Source organism: Hippopotamus amphibius, chromosome 4, assembly GCF_030028045.1.
Source record: "Hippopotamus amphibius kiboko isolate mHipAmp2 chromosome 4, mHipAmp2.hap2, whole genome shotgun sequence".
In the NCBI taxonomy this organism is placed as follows: Eukaryota; Metazoa; Chordata; class Mammalia; order Artiodactyla; family Hippopotamidae; genus Hippopotamus; species Hippopotamus amphibius.
The window spans coordinates 163091559-163115194 of NC_080189.1; the positions used below are offsets into that span (position 1 = coordinate 163091559).

A 23636-nucleotide genomic window follows, 5' to 3' on the forward strand; every position below is an offset into this window, starting at 1 on the left:
TGCGTGGCTGTCACGTGGCGGCTGCTGTGCAGAGCACTGGGATCTCATACATGCTAGTCAGAAGCAGGGAGTGTGGCTTTCATTGTAATTGTTGTCACCCTCTTACAGGTGAGGGAACTGGCACTCAGAGAGGTCATAAAACTTACCGCAGTCACACAGCTTGGAGGTGGCAGAGCAGAGGCTCCAGCTTGGCCGTCTGACTTCAGGTCTATGCTCTGCTTCACGGGGCTTGGGTGATGGGAGGACTGTGGCCCTGGAAGGTGGGTGCTGGCCCAGACAAGCCAAGACCTGCTTCCCAGGTGTGTTGACCAAGCACAGGAACAGAGAGGAAGCACGGGGTCAAGGCTCGTTAATGAGGCGAGGCCAGGGTTCGGGGCTGGAACTTTCCATAATCTGTGCTCTCCTTCTTGAGGTCAGGATTGGCTCTGGTGTGGGGCGCAGGCAGAGGCTACAGGAGGGGGGTCTCTGCTCTGCGGTGCGGAGGTAGACCCCCAGACCCAGAGGTCCCCATGGCCCCATGGGGTCAGCAGGCACCCTGGCCGGGAGCCTCACAGGGTTTGTTTTTGTTTGGGCAGGGGACAGGGTGGTTCTTATTGCCTCTTTAAAAATTTTCTCTTTCCTTTTCCATTCCTTGATGGAAGAAGCTGAGGAAGGAAAAGTGGTGAAACAGAGGTGTGGGTGTGACGTGAATTTCCCCTTACACCCCCAAACGCTCCTGCTCTCACAGTGATTTAGGGGCAAGTCGCTTGCCCCTGTGTCCCCTCTCAAGCCAGGCTTCTCCGAACTGAGCAGGAAGTGCTTTTGCATCTTGCAGTCATTTCAGTGTTGCATCCATCAAGGGGCAAGCGCAGCCCTCTCTGAGCCCCCACGACATACCCCTCTGCCTCCCATTTTTTGCTACCTCTGCCGTTTCAGAGCTAAGCCGCTGAAGCAGGCGCACATTCCGTTCCGTTGTGAGACAGGGTTGGTTGCATTTGGAGGAAGACTGGGGGGAGAGGTGGAGGAGGGGGAACCCAGCACACCGGTGACCCTGACTAACAAGCCCAGGCAGTCTCCTGATTTGGGGTTTTCTCTTTGCATTTGTGGCTTTTTCTTGGCTGTTCTCCATGTTGCTTCAGGCAGGCACGGGGTGGGGGGGCTCTGACCTCGAGTCTCCAGAGCCCCAGGTGCCCACTGACAAGCGTCTGTCCCAAACAAAGCAGGGGAAGGACTTAACCCCCAAATATGTCCCTTTCATTTGGAAGCCACAAACAGCAGCAGCGAACCCATATTTTTAAAGAGACTTTTTGAAAAATGCCAAGTGCGACTGAATTTTAAGTTCAAAGTAATATAGGGTCACAGATTTCTCTATTGGCCTAGATTTTCAAATGGCAAAAAGCGCAGGAAAGGGACAAACCAAAATGATACCTTGATTTCAGTAGGAACCTTGGTTCCAGGGAGCCTATAGTGTTCACTTGTATATATGGTCCCTTTTGTCCCCAGAGCTCCTTATTGAGATGGAGCAGAAACAGTCTCCTTTCTATGAGGGAAACTGAGGTGTGGTGGAGTTAAGTGGCTGGACTCAGACACAACAGTTGTTAGCAGAACCAGGAATAAGAAAGAGGTTTCTTGGCTTGAGGTTTCTTACTGCTAAGTAAGCTTTTGGGGGTTGGAATGAGGGAAGGCCTTATTCCCCGAAACACTTGAATTAGCTGCCCTTGCTTCTTTGTTTGTAAGTGGAATAAACCCATTAGGTTGTTGGAGAATCGTGGCGTGCTGAAGGCCTGGTCATTCCTCCCTCCTGGCCATGGTGGGACTGATGGGTGCCACTCACTCACATGGCAGCCCCGCAGTCCTCGGTGCAGCCCGATCTCTTGGCTCTTCCTGGGGAAACCTGTTCTCTTTTTGGCTACTGGGTGTCCTTAGAGTTAGAGGCGGTTGGAGAATGTATCAGCAAAGAATGCATTTGTCTGCACGTAACTGACAGCTCCATTCAAAAATACAAAAAGGATGTATTTTCCTCACATAGCAAGAAGGCTTGTAGCACTTGCCTGTTGATATTGTCTTGGTGGTTTGACAGTATCAGAGCTGGCATCTCTGATTTTTCTTAGACTTTTCCTCATGATTATAAGATAGCTGCTACTGCTCCAGGTATCACATTCACTCTCAAAGTAGGAAGAGAAGGGTACGAAGAGTTGCAATATTTACAGACATCCCTTTTTATTAAGAAAGTAAAAACCTTTCCACACCCCCAGCAGACCTGCTCTTATATCTCATAAGCCAGAGCTGCATCACATGGCCATCACTGTTGCAAGGCAGGCAGGGAAAGTATTTAGTTTTTCCTGTCTCTGGGGAAGAGGAGGACTGGGAAGAGATGTTGGGTTAGGCTTCAGCACTGTCTGCCACAGGAGGCTTGTAGGAAAGTTGCATGAGAAAACTCATGACTTCCTAATTGAAAAATTCATTCCTTCATAAGTAAGAAAGAGAAAGACAAATATTGTGTGCTAACTCACATATACGGAATCTAAAAATGGTACTGATGAACTCAGTGACAAGAACAAGGACGCAGATACAGAGAATGGACTGGAGAACTCGAGGTATGGGAGGGGGTGGGGGGTGAAGGGGAAACTGAGATGAAGCGAGAGAGTAGCACAGACATATATATACTACCAACTGTAAAATAGATAGTCAGTGGGAAGTTGTTGTATAACAAAGGGAGTCCAACTCGAGGATGGAAGATGCCTTAGAGGACTGGGGCGGGGAGGGTGGGGGGGACTCGAGGAGGGGGGGAGTCAAGGAAGGGAGGGAATACGATGATATGTGTATAAAAACAGATGATTGAACTTGGTGTACCCCCCCAAAAAAAAAAATAAATAAATTAAAAAAAATTCATTCCTTCAATCATTCGTACATAACACCCATTGCACAGGTCTAGAAACTGAGGCAGAGGGTTTATATTCACATGAGGAGCCTGATGTGAGAGAGAAATAGCTCTTAACACCAACCCTGGCTCAGATATGAGGGGTTCCATGCATTTTCCCCCAAGTCCCTGTTTGGCGTGGGCTCTCCATTGTGTCTGGAAGGTACCGAGGAGGGTAGGGAGGCCCTGCTCTGGTCCCCAAGCAGGAGGGGTCACTAAAGGAGGCCCGAGGCCTTGCTGGTGGAGGCGGAGCAGCCTGCCCTTCTCTCTTGGCCTGCCTGCTGCTTTCCCCACCCGTCCCTGCTGGGGTCCCTCCCGGGCCTTCCCTCTGGTTCCTGGGAGGAGCGTGTGCCGAGGTATGGCTCCTGCGCTTGTCTGCAGCCCTTGCCCGCAGCTCCCAGCCTCCTGGCTCCTTCTGACCTGCCCTTTCCTGTTCCAGGTCCCCCGCATCTACTGGGAGCTGTCCACCAAGCGGGTCCTTCTGATGGAGTTTCTGGATGGCGGGCAGGTCAATGACAGAGACTACATGGAGAAGAACAAGATTGATGTCAATGAGGTGAGGGCAAGGGTGCTCGGCTGCTGATGAGGGCTGCGGGCTTGGGCGGGGCTGCCCAGCGAGGGCAGGAGTGTCTGGATGAGGTCTCTTGGCCTTGAAGTGCGGCCTGTTGTCTGAAGACCTGTAACATCTCTGAGCACGAAGCAGCCTTCTGGGTCCTCTAGGGCAGCCCTGTGCCCGTGTCCTAGAGCTGGGGGGTGGCAGCAGGCAGTGGGGCGGGCATGTGCTGAGCGAACCCCCCCCCCCGCCCCCCAGCAGCGCCTGCCTGGACAGGGCATTACCATCTGTCCTCTTGTGCCACCTGAGCCCCGCAGCGTGGAGGAACCAAAGAACAGTGGTGCACATCTGTAGGACTTAATCCTCTGCCCTGTGGGGCCAGAACACACCTCATCCCTCTTCCTGCCCTCCCCAGATCTCCAGGTACCAGGCAAGAAGGGCACAGCAGCAGCCAGCTAGTTGTCATGGAGCTAAAGAAGGAGGGGCTTCTGTCTCCTGCCTGCCGCCCCCATTGGCCTCAGGGAAAACTGGCCGATGGACTAGGGCCTGTATCCCATTTTCTTCTTCTTGGTTACCATGGGGTCCCACAGGTAGGGGTGGGGTTCTAATTTTTCCATCAGCATTCATCGTTTTTTAGTCCCTATGCTGTGCTAGATGTGAGGGTTCAGAGGGGAACCAGACATAATTCCCTTTGTCAGGAGTTCCCAGCCTAGTGTTGGGAACGCAGACACAACTACATCCTCACAGCCATCTCTTAGGCAACGCGGGCTACGTACAAGCCAGTCCCCGGGGAGCTACAAGGAAGAAGCACTCACCTCTGCCCCACGTCGGCTTCCCCAGCAGGATGAGCAGGCATTTGCCAGGGTTGTGTGTGTGTGCACGTCAGGATGGAGAAGTTGGCGGGCAGAGATGGTACTGCAAAGAAGGGGAAAGGAGTGGTGAGGTTCTGCAGGGCTGCAGGCAGATGGTGAAGGCCTTGAGTGTGACCCCGATGTACTGGGGGTCACCGAAGGGTGAGGAGTGCGGTGACATGACCCCTCCGGCTGGTGGGACGAAGGAATGAAAGGGACCAGACCCAGTAGAAGTGAATGCTCTTCCTTGCTCCCTCCCGGGCAACACGCAAAGATAAGCCTATGGTCCCAGTGGCGGGATGGCCCAGAGGAGAAAGTCGCACGTTGGCTCAGCAAGTGAGCCCGTGGGAATGGCAGGGGAGTGTGCAGGTTGGGAGCCCAGGCCTTGGGTGCCTGTGTGGCCTCTGTCAGTGTGGGTGATGATGGCCCTACTTCTAAGACGGTTGTAAGAACCACAAGAGTTGTTGCACGAGAGTGCTTCGAACAGTGCCTGGTGGATGCTTAGCACTCCGGACTGTTAGCAAGATGATTGTTTTCACCCTTTGGGCTCTGGCCTTCTCTTCCTCCTCCTTTATTTCCTTTTCCAGTTAATGTTGCTGAATGCCTGACTCCCTGTGCCAGGCTCTTTTCTCCATAATAAACTCAGGAGGGAGGACTTATTGTCTCCATTTTGCAGATGAGGAGTCAGAGATTCAGAGAAGGAAGGTGACTTGTCCAAGGTCACACAGCTAGTAGAGCTAGGATTGAAACCCAAGTCTTTCTGACTCCAGTACTCCTCTTGGTTCATAAAAGGAGGGCCTGCATCAGAGGGTATGGAGCTGCTGTCAGGAGCATGTTTAGCCGCCACGCGCCTTGGATCCTGGGGACAGCTGTTGTCCCCTGAGTCAGGGAAAAGTGTTTCCTGAACCCTTCGGGGGCCCCTGGATGGGTGGGGAGGCTGGATGGGCCTCCTTACTCCCTACCCTGCTTCACCCAGGGCAGCTCTGCCATCGCCTGAGTTGTCTATTTGGCTTTCCTGGAAGAGATCTGCTGCTTGGGGGCTTGGAGGCAGGGGGAAGATGAGAAAACTACTGTTCCAGTTCAACCCTCTGCTTTAGAGATGGGGGGAAGCTCAGAAAGAGAGCAGGTGTCTTTCCCGAGGTCACTTGGCCGGAGCAGAACTTGGGGCTTCTGACTCTGCTTCCCCCACTGTTGGCTAGAGGGTGTCTGGGCAGGGCTTCCTGCAGAGGAGGGAGTGGTAAGACATGCTTACCCATCTCCTCCACTGTTGGTTGGGGTGCGGGTGTGTCCCTGAATCTAGGCAGGGATCCTTTGTCCTTTGTCTACCAGGACCCTTGAGTACAAAGTCTTTGGCGCCAGTGAGGAAGGGAAGGGAGGGGAGGGGAGAGCTGGGAGGGGAGGTCACCTCTTGTTTATCTTGAACAGTCTTAAAGGGGAGCAGGGTCTCTCTGCCTGCTGATCAGGAAAGATCCCGGGGGCCTCAGATTACTGGCATCTAGTTACTGCCATCTGCGGTGGGTGGGGGGGGGGGTTCATGTCAGCAGCACCCCTGAATTTATTAGTATCTTTGGATCCATGAGCCCAGGGCTGTAATAGCGTTTAATCAGAGGCAGGTTTGATTTTCAAAGACTGGTGCAAACAAAGATGTGCTCTGGTGTAGTTGCTTGCTCGTGGCTGAGTGAGTTACCTGGGAGGAGGTTGGAGGTGGCTGGTGGGAGCTGGGGCTGGGTGATGTCCTCTGTGGGCCTGGGCTCATCTGCTCCTGCTTCCTACCTCTTGAATCAGCTTTGCAGGTAAGGCCAGTGTTCTGTGCAAAGCAGACCCTTGGTGGACATCCTATGAGTTGGCGAACAAATTAAGCCAGCCTCATGCCCTGGGTTGACCTCTGTGAGGCAGGGTTGGGGTAGAGTGTTGGTTTTTGTTTTCTGTGGTCATACAGAGTTAGGCAGGCTTATATCAGAGGGGTTTGGAAAAAACAAAAGCAGTAATTATTATAAGCAACTAATATGTACCAAGCACGTGACACATATAATCTCTACTCCTTACAGATGTCCTGCCAAGGATATAGCATTAATCCCATTTATGTGTGAGAAAGCTGAAGCTCAGAGAGGTTAAACAACTTGCCCAATATCACACAGCTAGCAGCGGCAGTCAGGAGTCGAACACAGGTCTGCATGACTTCAAAGTCCTTGCTCTTCTACCTTCTGCGTCTCACTCCCAGGGATCTGCCTGGGGCTGCAGTGGAAGCTGGGGCCACCTGGTTGACAGCCACACCAGGAACTCCTCAAAGAAAGAGTTGGAGTACTGACGGAAGCTTTGCCCAGCTCCCAGGGCACCATCTGAATGGCAGCCCTTCTCTCTCTAGCTTACATGATGTTCATACAAACGTTGTTCCATTTTCTAAACATGGGAGGGCTGGGTGTGCGCTCCTAGCACAGCACCTGGTGTGTGGCTAGTGCTCTGAATTGGCAGCTAGTTGATGGTTGCTGCTGTTTTCACTATTTTTATCATCACTGGCCCTGTCCTCTCCTCCGTTACCTCGTTTGACCACTAACATTTACCGACTGCCTGACTCTGGGTGCCAGGCCCGTTCTGTGTTACAAACGTGGGAGGGAGGTCTTGTCTGCATTTCACAGGTGAAGACTCAGGGACTCAGAGAGGGCAGGTAACTTACTGAGGTCCTGGGTGTTCATGGTATGCCTCAGTGGGTTTTTACATGGACATAGCTTGTAATCACCAGCTGGGGAGAGGCACCAGCCATTTCCGGCCCCTGGCAGGACCCCTCACGCCCCTCCCCGTCCATACCCTCACCCCCACCAGGACTACCACTATTCTGACTTCTGTCACCATAGAGCACTGTCTCCCTTACTGAACTTCATGTAAGTGGCATCCTACTGTATAGTAATTTAAGCCTGGCATCTTTGTCATCAGTTGGCTGTGGGTCTTTTCTGGAAGCTCTATTCTCTTCCATTGGTCTATTGGTCTGTCCTTGCAATAATACCATACTGTCTTAATTCCTTCTTTGCTTAATCCCCGGCCCCTGGCTTCTAGGGTTTGTGTGAGGAGGCTCTTTGGTAGTATTCTGAGATGAGGTTATTAAATACTTCCACAGGAACCTCAGGCTGGGCAACGGGCCACGTGCTCTGCTGTGCTGGTGTTGACCATTGGAGATGTTGGGAGTAGACTAGGGACAGGCCCTACTGTGCAGAAATTAACCTGTTATGTCTCTCACCACCCAACCTCAAAGCCACCGGCTTCATGGAAGACTAGTGGCGTGTGTGTGTGTGTGCAGCATGAAAGACTACACATGACTGAAAGTTTATAAAAAAAATTCTGAGGTTCTAAAGCCTCCCTAGGACTGTGGGCCTGTCCCTGGAGTGACTCTTCCTCCTGAGGACAGCCTGGCTGTGAGCATTGCTTGGGGACGGAAGTGCAGTGGACAGATGGGGGCAAAGATCTCACCCCAGATCCTGGGGGGAAGGGTAGTTAGCAGCATCTTGGCTGCTACAAGTTGTTGACTCAGCTGGAAGATGGGGCTCAGCAGGAAGTGGCTCTGGAAGGAATTGCTCTTGTGGGTGGGGAGGGCTCGAGACCTCTCCCAACACTCGTTAGTCCTCCCCACTCCACTTTGAAGAGGCCCCCTCACCCCGCAGCATCTCAGCCCAGTTGGGCCTAGTGTGTGAGGACCTGAAGACCAGTCTAAGTGGCCAGTTCCCAATAGACTCAGGTAGGGAAACACCAGGTTGGGAGGCAAGAGACCTGGGTTCCAGCTCCATCTCTGCCAGTGGCCCTCTGTGTGACCTTGGACAAATGACTCCCCTCCTCTGGGCTTTAATTTTCTTACTGAAGGCATTGGGTTAGCTGGACTCTAAGGGTCTGTCCTGCTTGGATATTTTACAGAACAGTGACTCTCAGCTTGCTGAGAGATAAGACTTGAATGCAGATTCCTGGGTCCCACCCCAAACTCATCAGAATCTGGTGCTGGGAAGGGTTGTAAGAGTCTGTATTTTAACAAACTCTCCAGGTGGTTCAGACACTCACTGGAGTTCAGGAACCACCTGCCACAAGACCAGGAGGTCCCTGGCTGCCCCAGGTGAGCCCTCAGGCCTCACCTCCGCTGTTTCACATATTCAGGCATGAGGCAGCCCTGGCCTAGGTGTGCTCTCTGGCCGGGGCACATGGAGCCTGGGGAGCCAGTAGCCTGCAGGGGCCGTCATTTGTCTGTGCTCTAAGCCCAGAAGCAGCATATTATTGAGGGCCTGACCCGGTGATCATATTTGCCAGTCACTTTAAGAGCTGGTGACAGTGACTGTCACTGATTTCATTAAGAGTAAAGGTCGTGCAGGAGCGCGCTTTCCTGGGCTGGCTGGAGCCTCCTGAAGCCACAGGACGACTATTGATTGCAGGACCTTTATCGAAGGTTAATTGGATTTCAGTGAGTGTGTGTTTAAGACCCCACCTGGGCTGAGGCCCAATTGAATTTGTGTGAAATTAGCTGAGAGAAAGGCGACAAAGTCAGGAGCTAGGGTTGGGTGAGACGGGGACTGGAGGCCTGGTGGGCAACATCCGTAGTCTGTGAAGGATGGACTGTGAAGGATGGGTGCAGGGATGGGGGGCTTGCAAGAGACACTAGCCTGTCCATCCCGGAGGCCCAGGAGCCTGCTGGGGAGAGTGGGCTGGGCGCTCTGGAGTGGTCATTATGTGGACTTTGACCGGGTCCTCTGTCTCCTGGGTGGTCCTCTGGTCTGTGGTGTGGCCCGTAGAGCCTGTCTTTTTACTGCTCCAGAGAGTAAATCTTATCTTCCATCAGGATCGGAGGGGGATCTGGAGGTTTAGCTCTTACTGTGGACCCCAGCCATGTGTCAGAGGTGCCAGAGCCTGAGTTGCTGGCCTCCCTGGGCTCTGAGACAGCAAACATCAAGTTCCCCCACTGCCAGCTTAGGGTGCCCTGTCGCCTAGCCTGCTGGGCAATTTCTCAGTAGCTGTCTGCTTCCCTCTGGCAAACAGTCTTGCTAATCTCTTTGGGTGCTGTTGTTGGCCATTCTACTTTCTGTTGCGGTGGGGTCTCGGCCTTGTTTGTTTCTTTTAGAGTCATTTTAGTGGGGCTGGTGAGGGAATGCAGCCAGTGCCTGGGTTCCATCTGCCACGTGTAGCCAGACGCCCTTGCCGTGTTTCTTCTTTCCGTAGTTTTCCCATTTTCCCAGTTTTCCCATTCTGTGTCACTAGAGAAGCAGCAGAAGGGTCTCACACACGTCTTTCAGCAGACATTTCTTTTTTTTTTTTAAGCTCTTTATTGGAGTGTAATTGCTTTATACTGTTGTGCCAGTTTTTGCTGTACAACAAAGTGAACCAGCTGTATTTATACATATATCCCCATATCCCCTCCCTCCCACAACTCCTTCCCACCCTCCCTATCCCAGCCCTCTAAGTCATCACCCATCATCAAGTTGATCTCCCTGTGTTATGCAGCAGCTTCCCACTAGCTGTCTGTTTTACATTTGGTAGTGTATATATGTCAGTGCTACTCTCTCACTTCGTCCCAGCTTCCCCTTTGCCCCCCACCCCGTGTCCTCAAGTCCATTCTCTACATAACAGACATTTCTTGAGCATCTGCTATGTGCAGGCCCTGTACGTCAGGGCCACAGGAGAAGTGTAGACAGAGCATGGGAGAAGTCAGCTGCCCAGGCGTCACCGAGGCTGCGTGTGTGGTGGCAGGGCAGAGGGTTCAAAGCCGGGCCACCTGGGATTGTGCGTGTCTCTGCCATCTATTGGTCAGGTGCTCTTGGGTGAGGTACGTAAACTCTGAGTCCGAGTTTCCTTATGTCTACAGTTGGAGTGATAACAATATCTCCTTCACAGGGCTGTTGTGCAGCTTTGCAGGCTGTGAAGTTCTGTAAAAAAACAAAACAAAACAAAAAACGACTCACTTATAATTCATGAGGTTGTTAGTCGCACAGAGGTGTGTCTTCCTCCATAGAATCTCTGAGAATCTTCTTGCTCCTCTCCTGTCCCCCTACCTCTGTTGTCCATGAGTATGTAGACTTGGGGGTGATCAGGGGTCACTGAGCAAATGGTGAGCCCTTCCCCATCTCTAAACGCTGCGCTGCCCGAGTGCTTCCCCTGGCCCCCGACGCCAGTGCGGGTTGTGTAGGACATCGGTGCTCAGCATCATCTCCCACGTGGCGGGCGGCCCCGGCTCTGTGGTGGAAGGTGCTCAGAAGACCCAGGAGGAGAGGCCGGAGAGGCACAGAGACCCCGGTTACCGAAACCACTAGAATGAAAGCATCTCCTCCCATCGTCCACCCTCCGTAACTTTTTTTTTTTTAAACTAATTTATTTATTGGCTACGTTGGGTCTTTGTTGCTGTGTGCGGGCTTTCTGTAGCTGCAGTGAGTGGGGTCTCCTCTTCATTGTGATGCGCAGGCTTCTCATGGCCGCGGCTTCTCTTGTTTCGGAGCACGGGCTCTAGGCGCATGGACTTCAGTAGTTGCGGAGCACAGGCTCAGTAGTTGTGGCTTATGGGCTCTAGAGCATGGACTCAATAGTTGTGGCACACGGGCTTAGTTGCTCCGCAGCATGTGGGATCTTCCTGGAGCAGGGCTGGAACCCGTGTCCCCTGCATTGCGCCACCTAGGAAGTCCCACCCTCCGTAACTTCTCACACCAAATCTTGAGAAACCTGGGGAAGTTGGAGGGGTGCAGGTGCGCACGTGTGTTCCTGGAGACTTATTTCCCCAGCGGCAGGGGTGTCAGGAGTGGGGAACAGCGTCACTCTGGAGGTGGCCTTCCTGGCTTCTGGTGCCGGCTCTGCTGCTTGCCAGCTGTGCCGCCTCGGGGGAGCTCATCGCCCTTGGGAAGCCCCAGCTTCCTGCTGTAAAGTGGGTGCAAGAGAGTATCGGGGGCTTCCCTGGCAGTCCAGGGGTTAAGACGCCACGCTTCCACTGCAGGGGGCACGGGTTCGATCCCTGGTCAGGGAACTAAGATCCTGCATGCCGTGTGGTATGGCCAAAAAGAAAAAAAAAAAAAAGAGAGAGAGAGAGCATGTTGGATTGTTTGATGATTGAAACATGAAGCAGTTGGCTCAGTGCCCACAGTCCATGTGCAACACAGGCTATTTTGCTGAAATTCTAACTCCCGGTCCCCTCTGTGGTGCTGGCAATTACATATTTGCCAGAAGAAGGGGAAAAGGTAGGGAAGAAATCTTTGCTCATTTTTTAAAAATACTGATTCAGGTAAGGTGAATGTATGTGGCTGTATTTCTTTGCAGTGAGTTGCTGCTGGAGGCGGGGATGTCAGAGGTCAACATCTGTGTCTTCCAGCAGCTGTGGCCCGTGGGATCCACTCCTGGCCCCTCTGGTAGCCACGACCTTTGACTCTCACTGGCCAGGAGACCTGAGGAGCCCTTATTGGCCTGTGGATACCCCATGCCCTGGCTCTCAGGTGCTGTTCCGATTCAAGCCAAATCTAGAGATGCTTTCACCAAGCTCATAGAGGCTCTGAGATGAGAGGAACTCCTCCAGGTTCCTGTAATTAACCCAGCACCTCTTCTTCCTTCCTCACTGCCTCTCCCAGCACCACGTGTGGCTGAAGAAGTTCCCACTGCCTTCATACTCAGGGACTTCATCGCAGCGTTTGCTGGTCCAAGATTGACCCACTCCATGACTGGGCAGCAGCGAGTAACCTGAGGCTTGCATATCCCAGGGATGGTGCCCAGGGTTGGGGGTGGGGGCAGAGAGTAAAACGCTCTAGGCAGTGTGTGGTCTGGTCCTTGAGGCTGTGGTTCTGCCTCTAGAAACCTGGGCGGAAGCAAGGGAAGGGCAAAGAGAGCTTGAATTATTAACCTCCTTTTTACTTACTATCAGGCTGCTTGTATGATTATTAATATCCTGCAACACCAGCCTCCTGTTTCTTTCAGAGATCTTGGCCTTGTTTCCACGACACGCCCCAAGAACATAAATAGACTTTCCCTTGGGGGTGGGAATAAATTAATCCTTGTAATTATAGAATAATTAAAGTACTTTCAGCCAATTCAGGTTTTGAGAAAAATCCAAAAATAACTCTTTGATTTAAATATTATTTACTAAATTAATTCTTTACTCAGACTTTTTATAGATTCCTGGTTTTTTCCCTCCCTACTGTTAGAAACAGAAAGGCACTGAGTAATTACTGAAATCACTTATGTGAGCGGCACACTCTTTTTACATGGAACAATTAAAGACTTGTCACTGATTTTTTTTTCTTTTTTTCTCTAAAAAGAGCTGTACTATGGCTTTAGTTAACAGTATATTTTTGGTTAGGCAAACAGCTCTGGATTTCCCATTGTGATTCTTTTCTCCAAATGGAATACTTTCTTGGTTGCCGTGGGGACCTTCAAAGGTTTCTGGTGCAGCTCCTGCCTCCAGGAAGGAGCTTCCCAGTGAATGGAGAGGCAGGAGGGGCTGGCGATTGAGAGTTTGTTCCCTGGAGTCAGGCTGCCTGGGATTGGATCCCATTTCTCTAACTGCTGGCCAGGTGACCAAGCTTTCTCCCTTTTTTTTTTTCCCCCTCCTCTTTTTGTATCTTGCTTCCTTCACCTGTCTACTGCAGCGGTGGCTGCAAGTCCAGGGAAAGTGCCTGGAACGGTGCATGGCACAGAGCGTTAGCTGTTACCATTCTAAAAGAGATGGGATTCCTGTCTTTATGCGGATACTGCCGTTAACAGGGCCAGGAGCAGCCTTAGAGGAACTGAACCCACGTTTCTCCAAAGAAGACATACAGATGGCCAAGGGGAACGTGAAAAGGTGCTCAACCTCACTAATTGTCAGGGAAATATAAATAAAAACCACAATGAGCGATCACCTCACACCTGTGAAAATGGCTGTCATCAAGAGGACAAGAGTTAACAATGTTGGAGAGGATGTGGAGAAAAGGGAACCCTTGTGCACTGTTGGTGGGAATGCAAATTGTGCAACCACTATAGAAAACAGTATGGGGATTCCTCAAAGCACTGAAAATAGACCTACCATATAATCTAGCAATTCCACTTCTGGGCATACATCCGAAGGAAATGAAGTCAATTAAAAGGATACCTGCACTGCCATGTTCACTGCAGCCTTATTTACAATTGTCTTTCCTTGAGCAGGAGACATAGCTCAGTATGTGGAAGGGGTGAAGAGAGGTTTTGTGCCTTAGGTTTCTCCTGGGACTCTCGGTGCCTCTGTGAGTAGGAGGGGGCTGGCTGCCTTTCTCTGGGCGAACTGGTTCTCAGAGACTATTTACTGCAACTCTGATAGATGTTAAGAAAAATTACCAAAAATTTAGAAATGAGTATGCAGTTTGTCCTTTCAAAAGTCATTCTTCGACACTGTTCAAGCAGCCTACCTGAGGGTTTTTTAATATCTAAGGGAATGTACTTTTGTTTGACTTTGCTATTGACAATTAATTAAGGGCTCAGACTGAAGTCATATGTCAACGTATAGATCTTATCCAGTAGAGTTACAAGTAATTCCTTACCACCAGAAAAGATAACCCTAAAGGTTATGATTTCCTTATTTCCTGATAGGCCAATAACCAGTTTTGTATCTAATCCCAAAATCTCAGTCTCTTATTCCTGTTTAAATGCCCATAAATACCCAGTCCCTCAAAATTCTCTTTGAAGCAGCTCTGCCTTCTTACTTGCTCCTTTACTGATGAGTGACACAGTTTTTGACACGTGTTCATTCTAAGTTTATATGAGAGTCAAGTTTTTAACTTTTTGAAAATTAGTCTTTGATGGTGATACTGGGTATATATTTGTTCCAAGTTTAAAATAATAGGCTACCTCCTTTCAGAAAACAAACAAGCACATTTGTGTCGTAGTGTGTAAAGTGCTTTCCCACATGCCATCGCATTTTGGCGTTGAATCTCGAGGTTGCTTTGTGAGGAAAGAGAGCATGATGGCCCCAGAGTGAAGCCAGTGGCATAGGCTGGTTCCCCCTCCTGTCTCTGCCTTCCGCACCTGCCTGTCCTGGTAAAATGTGGTTAAAATGAACGTCAGGAACAGCCCCTGAAAGGAAAGACACCCAGGTAGGGACAGCCGGTTGGGGAGGGCTGCTCTGGTGGCTTTGCCTGCGTGCATGTGAGCCGCCGTTGGCAGCCTCTTCCTCCTCTTCCTCCTCTTCCTCGCATAGCAGCAGCTCCGTCCTCATGGGCCAAGGCTCCCCCAGCCTGAGTCCCCAGACCCCTAGGGGCCATCTTTCAGTGTGGTAATTGGGGGCCCACAGCGATTAGCAATATTTCAGAAAGCGTAAGGGAGCTCATACATCTCCCCATGACAGGTCTGCCTGGGCTAAATGAAATGCCATCGTTCTGCTTTTGGCTGGAATTCTGTCAGCTCAGTCTGGCTGCCCTGCTTATCTTGGGCTGATCAGGAGCCCTGATTGGACCTTATGTGCGTCCTTGACAAATAAAAATGAATTATTACTTAATAAATGCAATTGGTTTGGCACATACGGCCTTTCCGAGCTCTGCTCAGTAGAGCTCCGGAGAGAGAGCCTAAGGAAAGGGGTTCTCAGTGCCATCAAGGTGGGGACCCGCTGGCTCATCCAGGACCAGCTGTGGCTGGGCCCCCCTCCCAGGAAGCAGAAAACGGTGGCCCCGGGACACCCGACGTCTCAGCCTGAGTCTGAGAACTCGACACGGGGCAAAGTTCTGTTCCTGATGCCACAGACACTGCACTGGGCCTTCTTTTCCCCCAAGGGAATGTCAGGCGCTGGAGCGCGTGGTGGCAGGGCACGGGGTGACACAGTCTACGTGTCAGGACTTTAGGTAGCCTCTTTAGCCCCGATGTCATCATTTCTTAAAAAGGTATCTGTACAATGAGAGCTAGCTTGCCACCCCCCCCCAGGAGTGTTCTGGGGCATCAGGGGCACCGAGGAGAGGCCACTAGGTTCCAAGCACCATGATACTCTCACTGACCTGACAGTAGCCCATGGGAGTGGCACTGTTATTATTTCCGTTTTACTGAAGCTGAGAGTATGACTAACTTGTTTAAGGTCACAAAGTTCAACTGAGAAGTGCAGAAGTCAGTGTGAGCCAGTGCAGAATAGTGGTTATTGGAAGGCTTTGGGCCACACCTGGTGTGATACCTGGCTCCATCTCTTGCCAGCTAGGTAGCTCTGGGTAAGTTAAACCTCGACGAATCTCAGTTCCTAATCTGCAAAGTGGGGCTCAAATTGTACTTATGTTTAGGGCTTTTAATGAGGATGACAGCTATTGTTACTAAAGTAGAATTATTCTTGATGACTTAATTTGAGGCCAATTATCATCGATTGGGATTCAGAGAAGACTAATGGGGTTAGGATAAGCCTCAGAATCTTGGCATCTGAGAAAAACGCAGAGAGACAAGGGTCTCACTCATATTGAAGGCAGAGTCCTATGTTCACATGTTTGGCCTGTTACAGGTAAGGGGATGAATAATAGAGCCAGTCTATGATATGTAACTTAGACATCAATGAAGCTGTTTGGCAAAATAGAGCCAGTTTCTGCTGTCATAGGAGCTTATGATAGCAGGCTAGGTGGCTGTTAATCAAATAATAACATAAAGAGTGTGCTAGTGACAGAAAAATACAGCATCCTATGAGAGTGTATAGCAGGAGAACATCATTTAGTCTAGGAGGTTAGGGAAGGCTTCCCCAGGGAGGTGGTGCTCAGCTGGGATGGCAAGGAAGAGAGGAGTGAACCAGGTGAAGGGGAGTTGCTCCTGGGATATCATGTGCAAAGGACCTGAGGTAGGAAGGCATAGGGATTATTAGAGAAGAGAAAGAGAGCAAGTATGCCTGGAATGTCATTATGGTACAAGATGAGACCAGGGAGGGAGACTGGGCCTGGTCGTGCAGGACTTTGTAGGCCAAGGAAAGGGCTTGAGTCTTTATCATAAGACCCTAATCCTATGTTCCCTACCCCATGGGCCCCGTCTCCTTTCCTCTGGCTGTGATATGTTTGTTAGTGACCATGGAGTCCAGCCGAGGCTGAGGGATGCCAAGAGCAATATGTGTCCTGGGGCATCAGCTTTCTGGTTCGATTATCTCTTTGTCCTGTGGAAACCCATCAGCAGACCATCTGTGGGTCTGGGTCTGGCTCTATTCAGCAGCTGTTCCCTAGCTGGGAAGAGGCTTTTAGCTTTAATAAAAAGGGAGTAGAGATAAGGAGGCTGCCTCGGCAGGGAGAGCAGCAATGACAGGATGATTTAAATGGCCTCTCCAGTGTCATTTCTTTGGTGCAGACATCATAAATCAGATTAGCATTGGGCTCTGGCAGGGAGGGGAGTAGGGAAAGGGGCCTGCAGGGAGAGGGGAGAAGGGCTTGTGACTCTGGGTCCTCCTGGAGCTGTTGGGGCAGCCCCAGAGGATGGTGGGGGTCACCTATTCCTCGTCCTCAGCCCCTTGGCCTTGTTCTTTGGAGAAGGGGCAGGTAGAATGATCCCTACTCCCCACCCAGCTTTCCAACCCATATTCAGCTTTGGGGGAAAAAATGAAGAGGAGTTGATAAGAGAGAAGAGGAAAACTGGGGAAGAGTGGAGGGGCGGGTGTGGGAGGTAGGTGTTACAGCTTTCCCAAAACCTAGAAGCAGTGGTTCTCCTACCTTGCCATCCATTAAAATCACTTAAAAAAAAACTGCTGCTACCACCCCCAACATTTCTGAGTTCCAGCTGAATCTAACATGCAGCTGAAGTTAGCAAAAGCTGGGTTAGCATTCAGCTTCTACTGTAAACTCAAGAACTATGCAGTCTGAAGCCATTGCTTCTGCCATGATCGCTCGGGCCTTCCTCTTGAAAGTGGCCAGGTGGAGGGGCCAGAGTAGAGATCTCTGAGGCAGGTGGTAGTGCTGTGCAACTCCCATTGGCCTCCCTTCTCTTTCAGATCTCGCGCCACCTGGGCAAGATGTACAGCGAGATGATCTTTGTCAACGGCTTCGTGCACTGTGACCCCCACCCGGGCAACGTGCTGGTGCGGAAGTGCCCGGGCTCGGGAAAGGTGGAGATTGTCTTGTTGGACCATGGGCTCTACCAGGTAGGGGAGCCCTTTCCCACCAGCCAGCGCCTGAGTCTGGTCCTGCCTGATTCAGAGCCTGCTGAACTCCCCTATTGGCCACAGAAACAGGAAGCAGATAATAAGGTAGCTGGAGAGGGCCCTGCCATAGCCCTAGAGCAAGTCACGGTCCTATGAGCTCTCCATGCTCTCTGAGGCTCAGTTTCCTCCTAATAGAGTGAGAGTGATAATACCTTCTTTAGAGGCAGCTGTGACGGGTAGGTAAGATTGTGCTTGGATGTGTGAATGGACTTTGTCAGCTGCAAAAAAACCCTTCCTCCCAGGGAAGCCCAGGCCAACCAGACCCTGGGAGGTGGGCTCCCCTTAGATGAGCGGGACTTCAGGGGAAAGGGTAACTCAGCTCCAGTGAGGAAGTCGTGTGTAGTGGGAAACGGTGCAGGGAACTGACAGGGGTTGGAAGGCCCTGACTCTATCCTTTGGAACTTGGGACACAGAGCTGTGCAGTGAGCCATGTGTTCCTGCCTGGAAGTTGAGAAGTTCAGTGCCCATCCCAGGACCCAAGCCCTGGCTTGATTCCATGAGGTAGGTGGTCCTGGGGACATTTCCCCGATAGTCTTCTGCTCCTCCCCTCAGAGCCCTGATCCCACATCCCCAAATCTGGGCTTCCTTTAAAAGGCTCGGTGATGCTGGGCATGTTAGTTTAAGGTAGACACAGCTCTCAAATGAATGCTGGCCCAGACACAACAGATGTCTAATCGCCTGCCCACACTCCAGTCTGGGGTGTGTGGAGGGGCCCAAAGGCAGAAGCTGACCAAGGCTGTTCCTCTCAGGTCTCCTTGGGGGTCTCACCCACCATCTACTAGCAGCCAGGGTAAGGGCTCAGAGGAGCATGCATGGGAACGTTTTCATGGACCAGGCCTGGGAGCGGAGCTTCTGCCACATTCCATTGGTCAGAGCTCAGGCAGAGGGCTACATCTAACTAGGAGGAAGGCTGGGATCTTAGCCTGTCCTTGGGAAGAAGAGGGGAACATAGATTTTGGTGGGCTGTTGGTAGTCTCTGCCACTCAGGACCGAGGCTGGCCACATAGTAGCTCTGCACTTGGACCTTCAAGGGTGGCTAACTGTGGGGGAGAAGGAGAAGTTATGCAGGAGCCACGCTTTCCCTGTGCCCCCCTTTGCAGCGGTCACGGCAGCCAGGGACTAGGTCTTTCATGGGGAGAGGAGGCCCAGGCCCTGCCATGCTGCCCCCGCCGCAGGTGCTCACGGAAGAGTTCCGCCTGGATTACTGCCACCTCTGGCAGTCGCTGATCTGGACCGACATGAAGAGCGTGAAGAAGTACAGCCAGCGCCTGGGAGCCGGGGACCTCTACCCCTTGTTTGCCTGCATGCTGACAGCCCGGTCGTGGGACTCGGTCAACAGGGGCATCGGCCAAACTCCAGTCACCGCCACTGAGGTGGGTGGTGCCCCCCTGGTCCTGCCCTGTCCCGAATGCAAGGAGTAGGGCCAGGGATGGCCTGAGGTTCTACACTGGTGGGCTGTGGGGGTGGACGGGGGTGGGGAGCAGAATTAGAGATGTACTGGAGGAGGAGGTGGGGGGTGGAAACAGTGTCCTGGATGGACGGAGGGAAAGGGAATGGTGTCCCACTGTGTCCCTCCTGGTCTTATCAACCTGGAGTATACGTAGGTCCTGTTAAGCGTATAATTCAGGCTCTGTGACTTTCACAACAACCTGCTCTCCCAAGATTTCAGGCTTTCACCAGGTTCTCCCCCAGGACTTCTGGGAATCCCCAGAGACTGTCCCGTAAATAAGCCTGGCACCACCCATCGTCTCCCGCTGGGCACCATCTCGCATCGTGGGCTTCCTCTAGGGCACGCCATGGGGGAGGGGGCTTCCCTCCTCATGCCGTACTCAAGGACTGCTTGTCCCGTTGTCCTGTGGAGTTTTTAGTGAAGCAGCTCTTGTGGTCTTTGTTTGCAGCTCATTCCTCCACTGGGTCTAGATAAGAGTCCCCAGAGTCTGGGCTGAGGCTGGCCCTAGGAACACCTCCTCCCTGTGCTTGTACTCACCTCTGCGCCCGCAGCCGGGGCTTACGGGCTGACTCATTCTTCCTGGCTCGGGGTGAGCTCCCTCCCAGGCTCCTCAGTCCCTCAGGGAGTTGCCTTCTGTCTTCCCAGTCTGGCGGTTTGCAGACCTATGCAGACTTGCCTGTGTCCATATGGGGAGGGGCTTGTGCTCACCACAAGGGACAGGGTCCCGCTTGTGCAGTAGAAAGACCAGGGCTCCGTTTCCAGCACCTGCTTCTCCTGGTGGGATGACCTGGGTTGGTTCTCGTCACCTCTTTGAGCCTCAGAGTCCTCTCCTGCGAGCTGCCTTATGGTGGGGGCTTTAGGAATGGCTGGGTCCAGAGTCTCCAGCGATGTCACCAAACAGGCCACCTCTTGGCTCTGTTTTCCTCCAAGTGGACATCATTCCCCAGCAAACTTGGTGGCAGAGATGACCACCAGTTACCCTAGGCGTACACAGCTTTCAGCTCATTGTCTCAGAAGAAGAGAGACGATCTCCCCAGTTTGTTGAATATGGATGATAATTTCTGCTTTATTGATAATATGTGAAGCGCCTCCCCATAGTTTCTGAAATTTGTTCACTGAGCAAACATTTGTTTTTGCTGGACCCTGGACTGAATGCCTGTGGATCCAGTGGCTAACAGACAGACAGGTCTTCCATGTAATTTGCACTGTGGTAGAGGGAGACAGACAGTAAACAAGTGAACAAACAGGTAAATGGAATAATTGCAGGTTGGAGGTGCCAGGGGAGAAGCAAGCAGGGTGCCGTGATGATGGCTGATGGTGGGGGATGCTGTAGAGGAGACCCCGCCAGGGAGTTGACATGTAAGCTGAGGCATGAAGGACAAGCGAGGCACCCGCCACAGGAAGAGCTTGCAGAAAGCACTCCAGGCAGAGGGCACGCATGTGCTGAGCGGGCAGGGTTGGGTGGTCTGGAGTGTGTGAGGAGGATGGTGGACTGAGAAGCGTTTGGAGGGCTGGGCTGGGAGAGCATCACACAGGGAGAAGTTCAGGTTCATTCTCAGGACAGAGCAAAGCCTTTGACACTTAACATAGACTCACTGTGTTAAGTATCTCTGTGGAGGGAGGCGAAATGAGCAGGGGGCTGGGGCAGAACTCCACGTGGAAAGGTGATGGGGTCAGACTGCACTCATGGCCATTGGAGGAGGAGAAAAGCAGGTGGCGCCAAGGTGTATTTTGGACATAAGTGTGAGCAGCCTTTCTGTCGGCTTGGACATGGTGGGAGGAAAATGGAAGAGACAGAGTTGCCTCATAGCTTTTTTTTTTCTGTTTCTCAGAATTTTTAATCAGAATTTTCTTTTTTCTTTCTTTCTTTCTTTCTTTCTTTCTTTCTTTCTTTCTTTCTTTCTTTCTTTCTTTCTTTCTTTCTTTCTCTTTCTTTCTTTCTTTCTTTCTTTCTTTCTTTCTTTCTTTCTTTCTTTCTTTCTTTCTTTCTTTCTTTTTCTCTCTTTCTTTCTACAATAAACTGCATGTATTTAAAGTGTACAATTTGCTTTTTTTTTTCTTATTAGTAATGTATATATGGCAATCCCAATCTCCCAGTTCATCCCACCCCAACCCCCCCCGCCTTTCCCCGCCTGGTGTCCATATGTTTGTTCTGTGCATCTGTGCTCTATTTGCTCATAGCTTTCTGAGGTGAGTTATGGATGGGGGGTGCCGCTTGCTGACATAGGGAAGGCTGGGGGAAGGACACGTTTGGGTGAGGGGAGCCAGCAGTTCTCACGAGCATGCAGAGAGCGGTGTTGAGGGCAGTTAGGCCTGGTGCTCAAAGAAGAGATCCAGCCTCCAGATAAGAATTTGGGAGACTTCAGCCTGTAGATGGTATTAAAGCCACAGGGATGCACAAGGCTGCGTGGCACACCGTGGGCCCTCAGTGAACGATATCTGTTTTTATCAACTAAGTTAGAGTTTTATTCTTGCCATCGGGTAGGCATCCGGCAGGGTCCACGCTTGAAGGCTGTGCTGCTCGGAGAGACAGCTCCTCGGGGTAGCCTGGGTGGACGCAGGGGCTTCCATCTGGGCCCAGAGGGTCTGTGGCCCGGCCCGTCCGACCTTGCTGAGAGGGGGTCCCTGTGGTGGGCGGGGCCTTCACCTGGCCTTCGCCCCCGCAGGCAGGGTGACCTGCGGCTGTGGCGGGAGGCGGCGGGGAGGCAGACAGCCTCCTGGTGTCTGGCTTCGTGTTGAGATGTTCCGGCCTGATAGCTCCTGCCCGGGGGACGCTCCAGGTGTCACAGAGCTGCGTCGTCGGTGGCGCACACGTGCTCCTGAAGGGCCGGGGGTTCCGCTCCCGCTACGGAAGGCGGCCGGGGGTGACGCGCTTGGCAGCAGCCCTGTGACTGCGACCGGCCCCGCGCGCCTTCGCGTACCTTATCTCTGACGACCCTCTGGGGTCTGCTGGGAGGTGGGCACGGACGGTGTTAGCGCGCACGCTCTGTCTTTAGGGGAGGACCCTGGGTCACGCAGTCCTCTGTGAGATGACGGGCAGCGTAGCCTGGTGGTGAGGGTGCGGGCTTGGGAGCTGAACGGCCTGGGTTTGACTCCTGACTCACCCCTTACTAGCTGTGGACCTTGGGCAGGTGACGTAACTTCTCGGTGCCTCAGTTTCCTCCTCTCAAGTGGGGGTATACGCTCGCCTACTGCGGTTGTTGTGAGGATTATGTGAGTTAACACCTGCAAGCATTGTTGGAGTGCCCGGCTTACTTAGTGATGCTCAGTACGTGTGGACCGTTGTCCTTGTCACCACCATCACTGTTTCTCTGGAGACTGAGAAGGGATCAGAGCCTCACTCTATCCTCAGGACTCTGGCTGGAGGCAGTTATCTGCCCAGAACCTTGCAGAGCTCAGGGACGGGGAAGGCTGGGAAGCTGGATCCCAAACTTACCCATCAGCATGGGGCAAGGGCTAGCCCTGAATCCTGCTCTGGGGGCATGAGGACCTTGGACAATGGGTGGGATGACGCTGGCTCCAGCGCAGAGGACAGTGATAAGCGGTGGCCTTGTGGGCTGGTCTGGTGGGGCACAGGGTCAGGCAGGGGATGGGGCAGAACTTTGGATTTGGGTTTGGGGTCGGGAGCTCAGACCTCTCAACTGCACCAGCCTGGGCTTGTTTGGAGGGATGAGGGGACATGACTCAGCCAGTCCCAGCTTCCAAGGCTCCTTTCAGGCCGGGCCTGAAATTGGTGGCCAGCGAAGAAGCCTTGGAAATAACACAAGGAAGGACCCCTGGGCTGAGAGGCTGGCTAACTCCAGTCAGCCAGGTTGGTGGGGAGGTTGACTTCCTGCCCTAGTCAGTACGGGCTTGGGCCCGTGGGGGATGGGTATTGGTGACCTTGGCTGCAGGGAGCTAGGACGGCAGAGGCAGTAGACATGTGGCCTGGCCCCTGCTGCTGTGCTCCTGCTCCTATACGGTGTCCAGTGCTTGGCTAGAAGTTGGGTGAGATGTCCCATCCAGGTGTGTCCGGCCACAAAGCCCCTTGGGCCAAGCTTGCCTCTGGGGAGGGTTCCTAGTGCTGCTGAGGCAGCTGTGCTAGACGCTCCCTCATGGCATTTCCTCGCAGGCCCTCAGCTCACAGGCGGCCCGGACACCCGCCACCCTGGGCCCCACTTCCCACACCGACCGTCCGTTTGTTTCCTGTTGCTGCTTCAGGACTCAGAAATCCGCAACAATGCCGCCAGTTACCTGCCCCAGATCAGCCAGCTCCTCAGCCACGTGCCCCGTCAGATGCTGCTCCTCCTGAAGACCAATGACCTGCTGCGGGGTATCGAGGCCGCCCTGGGCACCCGCGCCAGCGCCAGCTCCTTCCTCCACATGTCGCGCTGCTGCATCAAGGCGCTGGCAGCGTGAGTGTGGGCTCCCGCCTCTCCTCCCCTCCAGCTCCCCAGCCAGCCTCCGGGGCCTGCGCGCCCCTAAGTTCTCCCAGCAGTCCCCCCCGCCCCTGCCTGAGCTCCCCAGTCTCCAGCTCTCCCTGCAGGAAGTTAGCGGCAGGAAACAGCTCCAGCGAACGGGCAGATGCCTTGGGGCTGTGTTTTAAGGTGGTCTAGAGAGCCACTTCTACTTGTTAAGATTGTAGGACTCGTTAAATTCTAGGACCTCACCCTCCTGGGCAGGCTTTCCAGGTGACTCTCACCCTCAGTAAAGTTTGAAATGTTTTCTGAGAATCTCACTCCTGTCCAAGTGTCCCCCAGACTTGGGCTCAGGATGCCCTGGTATATACCCCATCTCTAGCTGGTCCTGGGACTGTG

The 23636-nt window shown here is 52.6% G+C and overlaps 1 protein-coding gene across 7 annotated transcripts in view; it reads left to right on the forward strand.

The window, feature by feature from the left end:
- The window catches only part of ADCK1 (aarF domain containing kinase 1), a 114396-nt gene that overhangs the window by 86171 nt on the left and 4589 nt on the right, over window positions 1-23636 (forward strand). For 5 of the 7 annotated variants that reach the window (XM_057731869.1, XM_057731867.1, XM_057731865.1 and 2 more), the window contains 4 exons: window positions 3339-3455; window positions 17181-17330; window positions 18491-18763; window positions 23041-23234. In XM_057731869.1, the coding sequence (XP_057587852.1) occupies window positions 3339-3455; window positions 17181-17330; window positions 18491-18763; window positions 23041-23234 (734 nt within the window). The remainder of the gene's footprint in view (window positions 1-3338; window positions 3456-17180; window positions 17331-18490; window positions 18764-23040; window positions 23235-23636) is intronic. The other 2 variants (XM_057731863.1, XM_057731866.1) reach the window with 1 other exon arrangement.